General features: G+C 42.1%; 1 protein-coding gene and 1 long non-coding RNA gene across 2 annotated transcripts; one reads left to right on the forward strand and one right to left on the reverse strand.

The window, feature by feature from the left end:
- Positions 1 to 891: 891 nt before the first annotated feature.
- On the forward strand, positions 892 to 16,992 carry recql5 (RecQ helicase-like 5). Its single transcript, XM_020657404.3, has 19 exons — positions 892 to 1,043; positions 1,220 to 1,341; positions 4,019 to 4,534; positions 5,146 to 5,242; positions 5,362 to 5,473; positions 5,577 to 5,739; positions 5,833 to 5,915; positions 10,704 to 10,922; positions 11,005 to 11,101; positions 12,453 to 12,489; positions 12,580 to 12,638; positions 13,234 to 13,304; positions 13,405 to 13,498; positions 13,582 to 13,743; positions 13,837 to 14,480; positions 14,561 to 14,606; positions 15,410 to 15,631; positions 15,721 to 15,793; positions 15,884 to 16,992. The coding sequence occupies exons 1-19, from the start codon at positions 947 to 949 to the stop codon at positions 15,970 to 15,972; spliced, it is 3,003 nt and encodes a 1,000-aa protein (XP_020513060.2). The 5' UTR covers positions 892 to 946; the 3' UTR covers positions 15,973 to 16,992.
- On the reverse strand, positions 5,945 to 10,013 carry LOC110001858 (uncharacterized). The gene is made up of 3 exons (XR_002278808.3): positions 9,520 to 10,013; positions 6,797 to 6,915; positions 5,945 to 6,695 (listed from the first exon to the last, which is right to left on the reverse strand). It is a non-coding gene; the product is annotated as an uncharacterized lncRNA (long non-coding RNA).
- Positions 16,993 to 17,306: the final 314 nt, after the last annotated feature.

The following is a 17,306-nucleotide window of genomic DNA, read 5'->3' on the forward strand; positions in this document are numbered from 1 at the left end:
GAACACATACTAATGGAAGGGGTTTTCTTTATTCTAACTATTTTCCACATTTTAGATTAATACAAAAACTATAAAACAATAAATAAAAACAATAAAACTAAAAAAAAACATTTAATTTAATTTTTGTTTAGAAAAGAAATGCATACATACGTAGGCATCAACTTCACTATTTCTATTTATTAAGAAACACATGTCAAGCTTTTAAGCACAAGCCTTTAGATCAAAATGTATGAAAGAGGATTAGGACCACTGACTTTTTTTTACTGCGGTCAAGCCCGCTGCTCCTCACTTTTACATGGTGAAGTGAGCCGCCCCTAAATGTATGATTAATGAGTCTTATAGTGATTTATAAGGGACTTTGACAGTGGATTTCTCAAAAAGTACACAGTAAAAGTACTTCATAGTACCTGTGCATGTAGTCTAGGAAGTACTAAGTACAACCATATCAGATTCATTGTGTACTTATGGAAGAATTGTTTTTTACAAGACATCAAAATCATAAAAAAAGACTCATTATAGTGATTTATAAGGGACTTTGACAGTGGATTTCTCAAAAAGTACACAGTAAAAGTACTTCATAGTACCTGTGCATGTAGTCTAGGAGGTACTAAGTACAACCATATCAGAATCATTGTCTACTTATGGAAGAATTGTTTTTTACAAGACATCAAAATCATAAAAAAAGACTCATTATAATGATTTATTATGGTTGACTTTTTTGTCGAGAGATTTGTCTGAGATTAAGATCAGAATTCTAAAAGTCAGTCAGTGTTGAGGAGTAAAGCGGGGTTGTAACACTTATATGATTTTAAATATACTTTTCTCGAGACTCAGAAAACGAAACCATTATTTCCAGTCTCTGAGTTTGGGATCACGAACGTCATGACGACATCGACGTGCGACGCCAGAGCGCAGAGAGAGGTTTTACACGAAGAGACGAAGAACGATGACAACAAGTTTAACAGAAGCTTTAAAAAGACACTTTGGGTTTGAGAAATTTCGCTCGAAGACACAGGAAGATGTCGTCAATGCGATCATCAGAGGTAAGACAGCGAACACGTTATTTAAAATTACTGTTGTATCTTATTTAAAGCTATGCTAATTAGCAGACGTGAAGTGGAGGAACAGACGTGTAAATATGAGGTTTAGTTTCACTTCTCCAGGTAAAGAATGCTCTACATTATGTTGTTAATGGTGACCTGTGTTGTTTCCCCTGCAGGTGACAAGGATGTGTTCGTGTGCATGCCGACTGGAGCAGGAAAGTCGATCTGCTACCAGCTGCCTGCTGTGCTGGCTGAAGGAATTACTCTGGTTATATCTCCTCTAATCGCTCTCATTCAGGTCAGTCTCTCTTTGAAAACCCTCCAAACACACCATCAGTTACACTTCTGAAGTCTAATGTTATAAAGGCTGGGAATATAACAAAAAAAAACCCAAAAAACAATACAGTTGGGAAGAAAATGGAATGAATGGTGTCAGGACTACAGTTAGGATCTCTCACTCGGACTAAATCTTGATTTATCTTCAATCATTCAAACTTAAAGTTTTTGTGAGTGATGTGTGTTACAAAGCTGTGTGGTTGTGCAAAGGTATACACCTTTCTTTTACAGATCTTCAGTGTCCTGGTCCTCCTGATGAATAAAGGTAAACACTGGAGGCCTAATGCCAGGAGTCAAAAGTTGAATTCAGAAATAAAGGAGTGAAAAAAAAAAAAAGAAAAAGTCAACTTTATTGTCAGTTTCAAAAATATGCCAGACACACAGTGGAATCGAAATTGCGCTTGTCTCCGTGCCGCGGTGCAATACAACCAAAATAAGGTAAAAACCAGATAAGGTAAAGTAGATGAAATAAAATGAGGTAAAAATAAGATAAATAATAGTTACAGTAATAAATTCTAAATTGTGCAAAATGGTAAATAAAATCAAATAAAATGTAAAGAAAAAGTAAACTTGTGCAATGTGCAGTAAAAAGCAAACAGTGGATAGAGTCAGAAATCAGGGACACAGAGGCTGTATCCGAATTACATAGTACCTACTCAGTCTGTCAGTACCAGTACCTACTATCTGTACTGTATACTGTTTAGTACCTACTATTCAGTATGCACACACAGTAGGCAGATATTTGTTCCTACTTCTTCTGATTCATTCAGTATGGAAGTGACGTCATTTATGTTACGCAAACCGGCCGCATCCACCCGTTTTTTTGTTTTTTTTTGTTTAGCTTTATTCAAGAAGAGTAATGCACATATACGGTCAGGTAAAAAAAAAACAATATCACAATGAAAATCAAGTAAAAGACAGATTAAATAACTAAATAACATACAGTACATAAAGAAAAGTACAAATGAAAGACAGTAATATACAGAATATAAAATAGAATAAATCAATAAAGACACATTTAAATAGTGAAATCATTATTTAAATAGAGGGAGAAAGGTTTTATAATAATGCAGACATTTGTTATATTTTCTGATGTTAATTTAAAGTAGTGATTTCAGTCGGGACTTTAACTCTAGATTAAAAATTGATTCAATTAATCCACGCTCGTTTGTTTTGATTTGGAGGCGGACCTGATGATTTACGTTTAATTTCTCACAGCATTGTGGGTAAAACACATTTCATTTCCTGAAAGCACGCATCCGATCCATACTGCATGAAACCCGGAAGTTAATATCCATACTGAAATGTTCAGTATACTGAGGTGGACCCAAAAAATGCATACTGAATGACCACGAGAGTTCAGTATACTGAAACTCCATCCTGAAAAGTACTGCATACTGAACTGTGACTATTCAGAAAGGGCCTGAGTGTAATGACATGTGGGAAAGGAGCCACAGGTCACACTAACCTTTATGCCTTTATGCCCCAGTTTAATGAACTTTAAAAAAAAGAAAAACAAAGTGGATGATTGGGTGCCAGTGTCCTAGTGGTTAGTGCGCCCCCCCCCCCCCCCCCCCCCAATATAGAGGCTACAGTCCTCCAAGAGGGCGGCCCAGGTTCAAATCCAACCTGTGGCTCCTTTCCTACAATTCTACAATTCACTTAGCAGACTCTTTTATCCAAAGCGACGTACATCAGAGAGGAAGAACAACACAAGCAAGGATCTAGAAAAAAAGGGAACAATGTCAGTAAGAGCAAACGATCAGCTCTGAGTCTGATTGGACACACAGGTGCTGACAGGAAGTGACCAGAGGCAAAGCACAACATTGAGGGCAGTTCTTGAGAGTTCTAATCAGTATAGAAACCATCTTATAAGTCGTCATTATCAAACAAAAACCATCGTCATTACCATCATCAATAATATGGAGACCATCATCATTAAGTTAGTAGGTATTCATCAAAGAGCTGGGTCTTTAGCTTTTTCTTAAAGGTGCAGAGGGACTCTGCAGATCCAATGGAGTTTGGAAGTTCATTCCACCACCGGGGGGCGACAGAGGAGAAGAGTCTAGTCAGAGACTTAGGACCCTGTTGTGAAGGTTGGATCAGACGCCTTTCATTGGCAGAGCGTAGTGGGGGAGGGAGTGTAGACCTGGATGAGAGAGTTAAAGTAAGGAGGAGACGTTTTTGTTGCTGTTTTGTGAGCGAGCAGCAGAGTTTTAAATTAGATGCGAGCAGAAACTGGGAGCCAGTGTAGGGAGATGAACAGCGGAGTGACATGTGCTCTTTTAGGAAGGTTGAAGACCAGTCGTGCTGCTGCATTTTGTATCATCTGCAGGGGTTTGATAGTGACTGTAGGAAGACCTGCCAGTAAAGAGAGTTTCCTGTATGTCATTCCTCACTCTCTCTCTCCCTGACTTCTAACTCTATCCACTGTCCCTTTGACTCCTTTATTTTTTAATTTAAGTTTTTACTACTCAAATCTACTCATAATCCAATTAAACAGACCTTGGATTAAAAAATGAACAAAGATCCGTATCTGTTTTTAAAAACTACTGACATTTTTCGATGCTGTGGATAATTGACTTGGCAGAGATTGTTCCAATGTATCAAAAAGTTTGACAACCTTTGTTTCTCCACAGGACCAAGTAGACCGCCTGAAGAGTCTGAACATCCCCGCCTGCTCCATCAACTCCAAGCTTCCTGTGGGCGAGCGACGCCTCATCCTGGCTGATTTAGGGAGCAGCAGCCCCAAGCTGAAGCTGCTCTACATCACTCCAGAAATGGTGGCCTCTCCCTCCTTCCAGCCCTGTCTCACAGACCTGTGTTCCCGTGGCCTCCTGTCTTACCTGGCCGTGGACGAGGCTCACTGTGTCTCCCAGTGGGGACACGATTTCAGGCCTGACTACCTCAAACTGGGCGAGCTGCGTGCCCGCTTGGTGGGGGTTCCCTGTTTGGCCCTGACTGCCACGGCGCCGAAGAATGTACTGGAGGACATTATTAAATCCCTGAGGCTGCGATCACCGCTGTCTTTCGTCACACCTGTCTTCCGGAGTAACTTGAACTATGATGTGATCTTCAGGGAGATGCTGCCAAACCCCTACGCTCACCTTCACGCCTTTATTACGAAGGCACTGGATGACAGCACTAATGGACAGGTGGGTGGAGTCTGAGTCTTTGGGATGGTGTGTTCAAAGACTATTTTCTGGCCTTTGCCTTTATTGGTAGGAAAGCTTTCATACACACAGTAAATGTGTGTATGAAAGAGAGGGGTAGACGAGCATCACCTGAACCTGCAGCTCATACATGGACTGTAGCCTCTGTACATGGGGAGGCTACTCTGACTGAGCCAAACTAGTTTCCATGTATAAAATGAAAGACCTAACATTTGGTGTTTTTTTCATTTGAGCCCAGTTGATACCAAATTTTCAGGACATACAGCTTTCAAAATGTTTTAAACCAACCTGTATGCTGATACAGTTAGAGCCTTTTTTCTTTTGAGCAACCCGATTTCAAGATGTAATCTTAAGGCACTTTTGCCTTTACTGGAAAGGAGAGCTGATGAGAGACAGGAAATGTTGGGAGCAGAGAATGTGTTGGGGTGGGGGGGGTGGTTGACAAGCAGCGAAGGGCAGAGGTCGGATACGAACCCACTGCTGCTGCTGGAACAATGAAATCGTTTTAAGTTCGTACCCATATTTTCCCGAGCCAGTAATCCTCATTTAGAGCCCGACGTCTTCATCCTTCTGTGTGTCATATGTGTGAACAGGGTTGTGGGATTGTGTACTGTCGGACCAGAGACGGCTGTGAAACCGTGGCGCACCAGCTGACCAAGCTCGGAGTGTTGTCCAAGCCTTATCATGCAGGTCAGAACAGTTCTTCATGTCAGAACAGTTCTTCAATGTCATTTTGCCTGATTATATATATATAAAAAACTACCAAGATCTTTGCTCAGATGCTTGTTATTGTTTTGTTTTTTTTGTAGGTCTGAAGACGGCAGATCGAACAGAAGCTCAGAATGAGTGGATGCAGGGGAAAGTGCCGGTTATTGTAGCCACCATCAGCTTTGGTATGGGAGTAGACAAGGCCAATGTCAGGTCAGAAAGGACGCTTCTGTTTATCATGCTGCTGCTTCATTGGCTAACAGGAAAAAAACAAGTTCTGCAGTCTGCATGAGTTAATGTTTGTGTTCTTCTGCAGGTTTGTCGCTCATTGGAACCTGGCAAAGTCCCTGGCCAGTTATTACCAAGAGTCCGGGCGAGCTGGACGAGACGGGCTGCCCTCCTCCTGTCGCACCTACTACTCACCGAAAGATAAGGAGCAGCTCAACTTTCTCATTCGCAAGGAAGTCGGACGCAAACAGGTTCGAAAACAATGCAACATGAGGAGCTCCTAGTGATGATTATAAACTTGTGACATTTCAAGGTGTGTGAACATTCTGCAAACTTGTCTACAGGCGAAACGGGGCGCGGAAAAGGAGAGTGACAAAACAGCCATTACAGACTTTGACGCCATGGTGTCGTTCTGCATGCAGGAAGCGTGAGTAAAACACTCAGTCTGTGCACAGATGCATACAAGTTTTTTTTTTTTTATTATTTCATATAAAACTAAAAGAGGAAGTTAAAGTTTCAGATTACATAATGCCATCACCCGTTTCACATATGTAACGAACAGTTTCAGGCATGCTTTGTTTTTAAAAAAAAAAAGGAAGTCATGCTGCAGTTTTAGTTTTTAACAGCAGAGGGCGGCATTGAGCTCGCTTGAAGGCTTGATGTCAAGTTTGTGCAAATTTCTGAGCATTTCAAAGACACACGGTACATTTAAAAAAAAAAAAAAACAACAACTTGCTGTCCCTCTTTATACTCAATGTGCAACTAGTAAGTTTTTTTTTTCACATGTTTATAGGTCATACTTTGGGTTGGCCCTCTTTATTTCTCAGAACAAAGGCATTGTTGTCACCCTGTATATCACCTGCAGAGGATTCCCTTGAGGAATGTAGATCCTCCTGAAAACCCTGACTGATTTATTCTGTATTTTTGGCAGCGAGTCAGGACAACTTTCCTCTGTTTGTTGTTGAAGGGCTTGGCCCCACCGATGCCACTGAACACTCCCTGAATGACCTGGCATCGCTCACTGAAATGTCTGACATATCCTAGTTAATGAGCCATAACTCTCAGTAGGAGTGCAGGATTGCCCGATAGAGCTGCAGGGAAAATAGCTCTGCTCAAATGTTGGATCCTTTCTTCTTGGTTTTCCGACAGCAGCAGCAGCAGCAGCCGCAGGTCACGCAGCTCAGCACCACCATGAGCAGAACAACCACTGCAAAATAATGAAAAAAACAAAAAAACAGCTTGATGACCAGCTCTCTCTCTCTCACACACTCGTACAGAAATAAGTGCTTATAGAAGGAAGAGACTCACAGATAAAGGTTAAGAGGATGAAGAAAGCTCCCAGCTCGATGGGGTTGGCGTTCGGCAGACCGTTTAGCTTGAACCAGATCTGTTTCAGGATGGTCATCGTCTCCTCTCTGGCATCCATCCTGAACAGGCGGGGAGGAGGTGGAGAGATGTCAATAATGATTAGAAGAAGAACTTGTCGGGATGCCAGAAATTCAAACTTGGATATGATACTAAAACAATATTGATACCCGTTTGAATACCACGGCAACAAAAATATAACTCCCAGGCGCTCAATACTGGATCATTTCTGGCTTTTATTTACCAATACATGCAGTACAAATACTGCCAGAAGTGCAGCTCCTACAGGTTGCTACACTCCATTCACTGTGTTTGTTTACATCCTGGCAGTAGAGCCAGAGGAGGAAGGTCCAATAACCGGAGCTACAGCAAGTCTACTGCTACTGCCAGGACTAGTGGCGGGGGGGCTGTGTTACAGTTTGAGCGTAGAATTTGCCCGGCATTGAGGGCCAACATCTGCAAATATGAATAATTTGTCAGTAATTTTTGTGTTGAAAAAGCGAGGGTGACATCGTTTAACCTCTTAGTCGGCTAGTCGCGCGCATCTCCAGGTTTAAGCATTGATTTAGAATTCAGAAAGTGAGAAACTTTCCGTTTGTGTCAAATTTAGCGACAAAGCTACACCTCGTGTCTTGTTCTGTCTCTCATCCTTTCTTCTCAATTGTGTCTTTGCTGTGAAAAAAATGTTAAAGAGGTGTTTTCTGCAGTGTGCTTTAACTGTATTTGTCTGACACCTGATAATCCAACTATACAAAATTGATCAATCTTTATTTCTGTGATCTTTACCGATGAATCGGTCGGGCTCTAATTAAAGCTGATTTGAAAGCTGATTGTCTGACTTCAGCGTCATCATCAGGATGTGGCTCCGGTTATTTGCTGTGGACAGCCTGAGTGTGTAAGGCGACACGGCTCCTGTGTTGACACAAGCACTAAACGTTCAGCGTGTTAATCTGTGGACATGATAAAGGGCTGTGTGACTACCTGGTGGTTTAAAGAGAAAGCAGCAGGATGTTGACAGTGACACACAATAGACTGACAGAGTACAGGACAGAAAGCATGTGAGGGTTTTCATTTCAGTGGCGTCTGTGTGCAGCCGTGATGATACAGTGTGTCAGACTGTGTCAGGAAAAGAAAGAAAACAGGCCTCTCTGCTTCTTTGTGTTGATTCTGTTGAGGCTGTGATTGGCTTTTAATGGGTGGTGTTCAAGTGTCAAGTTGATGCATGATTAACAGCTGTCTGTGTTATTGTGCTCTTCAGTAAAATATGACACTGGGTGTGACGGCCTGCTGGATTTGGAAGCTGAAGTTCATTGTGTTGGATGAATAGCATAACAAGACTTTACAATATATGCAATAATGACATGATTAAAGAAGCTTTGCATACTGTGCAACTGAGCCTTTCGCTTTAAACTTGTGTTTTTGTATGGAACAAACAACAGAGATATATAAAAAGGGCTGGACAGAGCCGGTGTTCTATCGGATTGTGCTCGCCGTGGAGATGTGCGGCCCTGTGCAGTACAGACTTTCGACTTTATTGTCCCCGTGGGGGAATTTCCTTTTCACAAGAACAGAACACACACAGTATGTAAAACAAACAGGAATCAAAAGTTCCCAGAATCAGAATTAGAAAGACTTTATTAATCCCAGGGGGAAATTCGGTGTTCCCATTGCTCTTCACCCCACCTCGGCCTGCTCAGCGAGGCCTTTTTGTTCAGGACGGTCCCATGACAGCGGGGATCGGGCTTTTTCCAAAGACGAGCCTTCCTGCACCTCAGTGCTCTGTACCTCTGTCCTGATTGAAGTGGGGTGAGGTGATGTGTGTGATACCCTGTTGTTCCGGGGCAGCGTTATTTGATCATCTATCGATGTAGACCAATAGCTTCCTCTAGAATCTTAAATAAAGGATTTACTATACAGCGTCAGAACATGCTTCCACTTTCAGTAAAGTGTAACTGCAGCAAGTGGTGTTTGAAAGTGACTGGGAGCATCATTTCATAGATTATTGTCTGTCTGCATATGCTTCCCCTGAAATCTTAAATAGTAGAGAAACAGAACTTGCTCCCCATACTCTGACAATAAACGGGGGGGGGGGATAAAGTCAGGACGATTTAAAGGGCTCATGATCGATAGAGGCCCTAAAAAAATATTGGAACAGTAGTTCTTATTTTTTTTCCCATTTATTTATTTATTTTAATTTATTTTCAATTGTTCATGGGACCCAAAATCCCTGGCGGCGCCCCTGACAAGACAATACAAATGTAAATGAACATAATGTTATTTTGATCTGGTAGCATTATTTCATAGGGGATGTGGATATCATCACTCATTGTTTCACGCCAAGTTAGCTTTATTTGACAAGGTAGCACATCTTGACACAACACCGGGTAACTTTTTTTTTTTTTGTCTCTGTTTCTATCTTCTGTGTTATCACAACTCTACATTTTAATATGTAGGGGGAAAAAAAAAAATTGGAACAATTTCCATGTTTCTGTATGAAGTCTTTTATTCTGTGTCGTTTAACATCATAACAAGAGTTAGCTACTTTCTTTTCTTATTAAAAAGCTGCCGGATTTAACGTCCCAGTGTGTGTTCACACCTCACAAGTCTATTTCTGAACACGTTCTTCACATTCTTCTACAAACACACACACAGTTTAAAGCACCTACCTGAGAGATTTAGTTGTTTCCACACGCTGAGTCCAGCCCAGACTGACAGATACAATTTACGAAACAGGAGTAAGCAAACCGGTTGTTGTTGGTGATGTGGAGAAGGAGGAGGAAGAGGAAGAGGAGGAGATGGCAGGTAACTCCTTCAGGGGAGAAATGTGGATTTTTTTCTCTTGAGTGCTTGTATTTGTTAGTTGTTGGAACGTGCAGCGTGTCCCTCCAGAGGACAAGTCCACAGATGCTTCCTGAGATTAGCAGTCAGGCTGACAGATTAGCATTAGGAGGGATAACTCCTCAGGTACTGATGTTACTCCTTGAGATGACAGGAAGAAAGTAGATCCCATTGGCTGCTCTTCTGTCCTCCTTCCTGCTCCCTTTAAGTCTGTTTCTCCTTTGGTTTGTTGCTCTTGATTTGGCCACACAGAGAAGTTCTCTGCTGAGCGCTCTACTTGAGTTTTTTTTCTCTCTTTGACACTCCTCTGTGGGAGTGACTCCTCTCCTCCTCCTCCTCCTCCTCCTCCTCCTCCTCCTCCTCCTCCTCTAAACACTGCTCCTCTCTCTTTCAGAGTTTTTATTTCCAGCGCCGTAGTTGGTTTGTTGTTGAAGTGGCACATTTAGTGGGTGGGGTCCCCAGACAGGCTCAATGTGAGTGTGTTTGTGTGAACAGTGACGGCTGCTGATCCGACACAAAAGTGTGACTAAGGCCATTTTTAGAAATGCAGAAAAACACCTGAAGCTGTTTTTTAACATATGACATGGAAAAAAAGTATTATTGCATGCAAGATAAATGGAATTATATTAAACTTGGGCCACATGTATCCCTGAATGAAGATGATTTTTGCTCTTAAGGATTCCCTGTTGGCAGCTTCAATGCTGCGTCTTTTAGTTGTGATTTTGTGATGGTTTTGTTACAGCTTTATTTCAGGAGACAAGGCAGCACTGTCTGACGTATTTCATAACAGAAACATTGATCACAGCGTGTGACGGTTACACAACAGCTGATGGATCAATGATGCACTGGATGTCCCGTGTATGGCCGAGAGATGTTCGCCATGTGCCCAAAAACGTCACCATGCTAGTGTGAAACTCAACTGATGAATAAATCAAGCTCATGTTATGTTACAAATCGGTACCTGATTTAGTTTTTTGTGTCTCTCTCTTTTCTTTTTTTCTTTGATCACCAGTTGCCGCCACGCCACCATCTCCAAGTTCTTCGGGGACAAGACGCCGAACTGTGCCGGCGCCTGCGACTTCTGTCGAAACCCCAAACTCGTGCGAGCTCAGCTGGAGCGAGCGGCGACACTCAGCACCAAGACCGAAGCGGCGAGCAAAGAGCCCAGAGGAGCGTTCGGGTTCCAGAAGGGGCTGTACGAGGGAGGGAGGAAGGGCTACGGCTTCGAAAGGCAGGGACCGCTTCTGATTCTTCTTCTGTGAATAGAAGTGGAGTGTAGCCTGTAGACTGACTCTTGACGTCACACCTTGCAGGTATGATGAAGCCGACGGCGACAGCGGTGAGGATGACGGCTCGCAGAGGAAAAAGGAGTTTTCTAATCTCTTTAAGAAGCAGATGAACCTGCGGAAGGTGAATCATAAACATCAACAAACTTCTTTTTTATTTTTTTTACAATGAGAAAAAAAACCCGAGCTGCGTTTGTGTTGTAACTTTGTTCATGTGTTTGCCAGCTGTTGGCAGCTGGAAGGCCGAGGCCCCCCCCCCCCCCCGAAGGGAAGGGAAGGGAAGGGTTGTGGTAGATTGCTCCCACATGTTGGGTTTAATGGACTTAAGTAAAAGCTGTTCCTCAGCAGGTCCATGTGGTGTTTGTCAAGGTTACAGCATCACAAACAGCAGGACAGCCGTGATAATAAAACAGTGAAGAAACTGAGTGACACAAACAACAAATAAGAAAGTCAGAGTTCTGATTGAACAGAATACAGAACTTCAGTTTAATCTGTAAAGGATCCAAAAGTTTAATGTGATCCTTAATCTAAAAAAACATAATTTGGTCACCAAATGTTTATTCCCTTGTAGGTTTTTAGATGACTTGAGTCATGTCTCTTTGATCAAAGTACTACTAATAATAATAACATTATTTATATGTCACTTTAAAATACATGGTGTGACAAAGTGCTCTGACAAACAGCAAAAGCAAAAGAACCCAAACACAGAGGAACATAAACAACATCGAAATGACCCCAGCAAAGAACAATCATTTAGAACCATCACAAGAACCATTAAAGGAACCATCATAAGATCCATCATAACAGCCATTAGAACCAATAAAACCATCATTAGAACCATCATTAGAACCCAGGAAACACAAGAACCCAACAACATGAGTTGGGACCAAGATGACCAAAGATGTAAGATGATGTACGGACTTAAAAGAGAGAGAAACAATAAAAAGTTAGACAAAATAAAATTTAAAAAAACGGCAATCAAAAACACGAGAGCTGAAACGCAGCAGATATTATTCAGGAAAATTCAAAACAAGGGAGTGGATGATGCTGATGAAGTCTATATCGTGCGTCCGTTGCTTGGCCGATGCTGCTTCATACTCTGTGTGGTTTTAAAACCCACACCAGTATCTGTACTGATACCAGTACCGACACCGATATCGACCTTTGACACCGACTGAAATGCTGCATCTGCAAGTATCTCCAAAATCAACTCAAGGTTAATTATTTAAGGATAATTATCATTTTGTGACAATAACAAACAACAACAGAGCAGACGGGATTGTTTTGTCATTAATCAGGACGTTTAGTGCCTTCATTTGATATCTCCATTTGAAAGACGACAGGAAATACACAGCACCATAACGTCTAATCCACATGAGTGTTACATAAAGATGCTGTAGATATCTGACGCGTCTAATTGGCTGAGTGAGGGTTACATTTGGTGTAACTTTTGGACCTTTTCTGTGTTTCTCCAGGCATCAAACAGTCAGAGAGAAGGCTTTATTCCCCCAGGTAAAATCCACAGAAAGACGGATAAATCATGAACAGATATGAGTGTGCTCTGTACTGTCTGCTTACATCTTTGTGTCTCTCTCTGTGTAGAAAATGGCTGTCCGCTCAGAGAGGCCTGCAGCCAGAGGATCCCCAGACTCACTGTGAAGGTACGGAGCTGTGAGCACATTCCTCAAACCCAAGACAGTATTTAACACGTCTTCAGGAATTCAGTGACTCGTGTGAGGAGAGTAGAGACTGTAACTGTGTAGATGAAAATAACAGTTGTACATACAACACCCGGAGAGAAGAGAGAGAGAGAGAGAGGAGTAAATGGAAATAAAGAAGTGCCTCTAAGGCTCGTGTGTGTAACCTTTTGCAACCTGAGGCTTTCAATCTTTAGTAGCTACTTTTAGGGATTTATTTTACTGAGCAAAGTATGAAGTTTTGTTCTGTTTTTGTTAATGCGTGCAGAAAAAAAACTACAATATAACCCCAAAGTGATGCTTTTTTACTTATTTAACTTTAAGTTGTAAGTGGCGTTTAATAGTTTTGTTTTTTACTGCTTTTTTAAAGGTTTATTTTTTAAGGCTTTATGTCTTTATTTAGAGAGAGAGAGAGAGAGAGAGAGAGAGAGAGAGAGAGAGAGAGAGAGAGAGAGAGAGCCTCACTCTCTCTCTCTCTCTCTCTGTGTGTGTGTGTGTGTCTCATATCTCAACAACAAAGTCTAAGAATATTAATTCATGATATATTTATTCTTTTCAGGCCAGGGAGCACTGCCTGTCCCTGCTGCAGGAGGCGTTATACGACCACCAGAGGGCAGAAGACCCCTTCATGTAATACTGCAGATGCATGTTTCAAACATCAGTTCACTTTCAGCATCAGCAGAGGTGGTGTATGTATCGTCTTTAATCTCTCTCCTCCACCTCTCTTCAGCGGTGACACCCAGTCTCTGGCCGTGGATATTGAACATGAAATCTTCAAGAGCCACAAATCGTCCAACTTGTACAAAGCCGCCGTTCTAAAGAGGGTAAATAAGTCAAGCACCACGTGTGTAATACAGAAGTGTTCTTTGGGGATTTGTCCATGAGCTTATGTCCCCTTTTTGAAAAGGTTTCCGAGATGAAGAAAACAGCTCCTGCTTCAGCTGGAGGAGAGAGAGGAGACGGTGAGAGGACTACAAGTGAATCTGACAAAGAAACTGAAATGTGCCCCTCTTCTTCCTCCGTCTCTGAGGAGCTGCAGGGGTTCACATCTGCATCAGAGATCTACTCAGTAAGATTAAACACACTATTCTCCTAGTTTAAAAGCACTTATTATTGGAGATTCTGTTGCCTGTAAACATGTGATCTTCATTTATTCCTCAAGATGAAGCGTAAAAGAGTTGGAGCAGGTCAGAGAGGCTTGTCCAACCCCTACCTATGTGCCAAGGATCTGCTGAAGTCCTCCATGCTGGACAGTGAGTCCAACAAGGGGACGGAGGGCGGCGGAGGAGATACAAACACGGACGCGTCTTTAGCTATGACATCGTCCATCAGAGCCCGAGCAAACGCCGTCGCCGCCGCCTCTCTGAACAGCCCGACAAAAGGCGGACGAGCCATGAGCAAGAAGCAGCAAAAACTGGCAGAAGCAGCGAAGAGTTCGCGCAACATTTTCCAGTACTTCACAAAGAAAGAGGCAACAGAAGACAGGCAGGAGGAGGAGGAGGAGGAGGAGGAGGAGGAGGAGGAGGCGGAGCCTGTCAACGGACTTGACGTTACATCGGCTGATGCCGAAGCTGTGGTTGCTGAAGAACGCACTTACCAGGAGGACGAGATCAGTCCTGAGGAAGCCGATGTTTATGAGGTGTTACAAGAGGAAAGAAAGCAAGAAATAATCGTCATTAAGGATGATGATGAGGTTGAAACTGAGGACACTGAGATCCAACAGCAGGAACAGAACCTGGAGCAGAAACAAGAACAGGACCTGGATCGGGAGCGGGTTCAGGACACATTTGAGGAGTCTGCTGCAGGGTGAGACAAACTCAATGTAATGCTTGAAATTGATGGAAAAGTCTTCTTCTCCTATTCTAACATTATTCACTCTTTCACAGACAAAACAAACCAGAAGAAGCTGCTAAATCACCTCTGATAACGGAGGTAATATCTCTTTCCTTTAATGGAGTATAGAATAGAATAGAATAGAATAGAATTACTTTATTGATCCCAAACTGAGAAATTGTGGCGTTACAGCAGCTGGTTATCCAAACACACAATATAAGTAAAAATAAAAAATCACAATGTTAGCAAATTTAAACACTATAATATTAAATACAAAGTAAATAAGTACTAAAAATATCAAAACTAAGAATGTGAATATATAAAACCAGGATTTCACTAAGCATTACAAGTCTTAAATAGGAAAGATTAAATATGGAAGATTAAATGTAAATGTGCAAAAACAGAGTTGTAAATGGACAGTATTGACATAAGTTAAAGTGCATGAGTGTAGACATGTTATAAGCAGAAACTAAACAATATAACAGGGAGTAGACAGACAAATGAAGTGAACATGAGTGCAGGGATAATTTGTAAATGTAACATGTGCAGAACAGATTACAGTAAAGGAGACAGATATTATCATGATGACAGTTCTCTGCTCGCATGAGGTGAGCTGTTGTACAGAGTTATGGCCTTCGGTAAGAAAGATTTCTTGTGTCTGTCCTTGTGACGGCGGAGTTCTATCAGTCTGTTGGAGAAGCTGCTCCGCTGTTTGTCCAGTAGGGTGTGCAGAGGGTGATCAGGATTATCCATAATGGATAACAGTTTGTTCAGAGTCCTCCTCTCTGTCACCACTACAAAAGAGTATTAGTGTCCCTCAAGAAAACCCCTTCTTTTTTTATTAATCCCACCATTTGTCTCCTGCTAAGTCAGTGTCTGTACTGTCTTGTTTTTGTGTTCAGTTGCCGGGCAACGCAAAAGCAAACAACGAGCTCTCTCCTCCAGCGAAGCGCAGACGCCCCGCAGACGGCCGTAGCAAAAGAGTAACGTTCAACCCCGACGTGCTGGAGAGGGACCTGCACCCGGTGAGCAAGTGCCCTCCGGCCGTCACACTGAAGGAAGCAGCTGATATCGTGGTCAGATATCTGAACCCCTCTTACATCAAGGGCAAGTTTGCAACCAAGGTAAGAGCAGCAGATCATCTCCCGATTCACGGCAACATGAAAGACAGAATTGTGTTTTTATTTTAGCTTTTGTTTCTATGTCGTCGTAGGAGCTGTTTAAGTCCTTTGCTCGCTACTTGTCTCACCTTCTCACAGAGGGGAGGAGTCTGGGTAAAAGCCAAGGTGAGCACTTATGAAAACACAACACACTGAAGTGGTGCGGTGGACTCCTCTCTCTCTAACACACGTCTCTCTCTTTCTCTGTGTCCGCAGTTGAAGCAGAAGCCAAAGCTCTCATCAAGACGTTCTTCAGCGGAGTGAAGCGCTGCGAGAGCGAGCTCGACTGGAAGCACCTTACATGAGCACACAGCTGTGACGCCAGAGAGAACGAGGAAGGATGGGAAGGGAAATAAAGCCATTTATTTTTTTTAAAAAGGTCAAAACCCTTCCTCTTTGACTTTGCCCTATGAGCTTCCCTTTTTCCCCCGGTGATCTCAGGCTTCAACTCAGACTACACATGTGTACAGTTTATTAGCTGCTGGAGTTCTGCTTTTTCTATGTCAATTATTAAACATTATCACTTGGGACTGTTAAAAAAAAAGAAGCTATATTTTTCAACACATAAACTAATGACTGTTTATGTGATCTTACAGTTTGTCTTTGTTTGTTTCGCTATAGTTTGGGGGCTGGGCTCAAGAAAAGCTGCACTTTTCCATTCTTCATGTCAATCTTCCCTTGAACCTAAAAGACAACATGAGCGGGCTAGTTTTGATCCTGGGTTGAAAAATAATTGAAAATCAAAAGCCACTTGGAACGACTTAAAATGTCAGCATTCTAACTTGCTACTGTCCATGTGTACCATCTTAGCTTGGAGTTTTAGCATAAGAGATGTCCCAATGCCTTTTATGTTACACACATTATGTGGATGGACAACACATCGCTGGCATTTGCATTGAAAACATTGTAAAAAAAAAAAGAGTTTAAACATTAAAAAACTCTGGTACATGTTTGAAAAGGTTGTTTTGACATACAACTGAAAGTGTCAGATTAAAGTTGAAAGTTTAACTGCTGATTCATTTTGATATTTGCTGCTACTAAAATAGACATGAGTGAAAGATTCTGTAAATCGGTTCTTGTGTTTCCTTTTTTTTTTTTTTTTGTAAAATGAACTAAAGTCTGTTTGTTGGGTAGTATGTGTCTGGTGCTTTATTTAAGAACATGGATTTAAACAGAGCAGTTAAATCAGTGCCTGTCGGGCCTGTGGGAGGCTTTTTGTCTCTGGATGAAACCAGAATACAGAGATGTGTCTGAACCAGAGACTGAACAGTATTTTCAGTCTCTGGTGTGAACAGCACACTTTACAATAAAGTCTCTGAACAGACTCACTGTCTCTGTGTGCTAATCCATCCATTCATATGGAAATATTAAACTTAGTGTGTGTGTGGGGGGCTTTTAGAGGAGAAGTGAAGAGATGTCGGAGCCGGGGACGATGTCAAACCAGCGCTGACGTCACCTCCAGAGATGACGCCTTCAGGTGCTTCTTGTAAATAACGGCTTTCATTGTAGCGCGAGGCTGAATCTGCTCTGAGGTTGTCAAAACAGGATCTGCACATTTCACCCAAGGTCATAATAACACACTTATTGGATACGGTGAAAGTTATTTGTGGTTAGTTACACCGTGGAAACTGTAACCTTC

Source organism: Labrus bergylta, chromosome 16 (assembly GCF_963930695.1).
Source record: "Labrus bergylta chromosome 16, fLabBer1.1, whole genome shotgun sequence".
NCBI lineage: Eukaryota > Metazoa > Chordata > Actinopteri > Labriformes > Labridae > Labrus > Labrus bergylta.

Coding starts and splice junctions, on each gene's coding strand:
- recql5 (XM_020657404.3), top strand. CDS start 947: ATGACAACAAGTTTAACAGAAGCTTTAAAAAGACACTTTGGGTTTGAG. Junction 1,044..1,219: donor CGTCAATGCGATCATCAGAG/GTAAGACAGCGA, acceptor TTTCCCCTGCAG/GTGACAAGGATGTGTTCGTG. Junction 1,342..4,018: donor CTCTAATCGCTCTCATTCAG/GTCAGTCTCTCT, acceptor GTTTCTCCACAG/GACCAAGTAGACCGCCTGAA.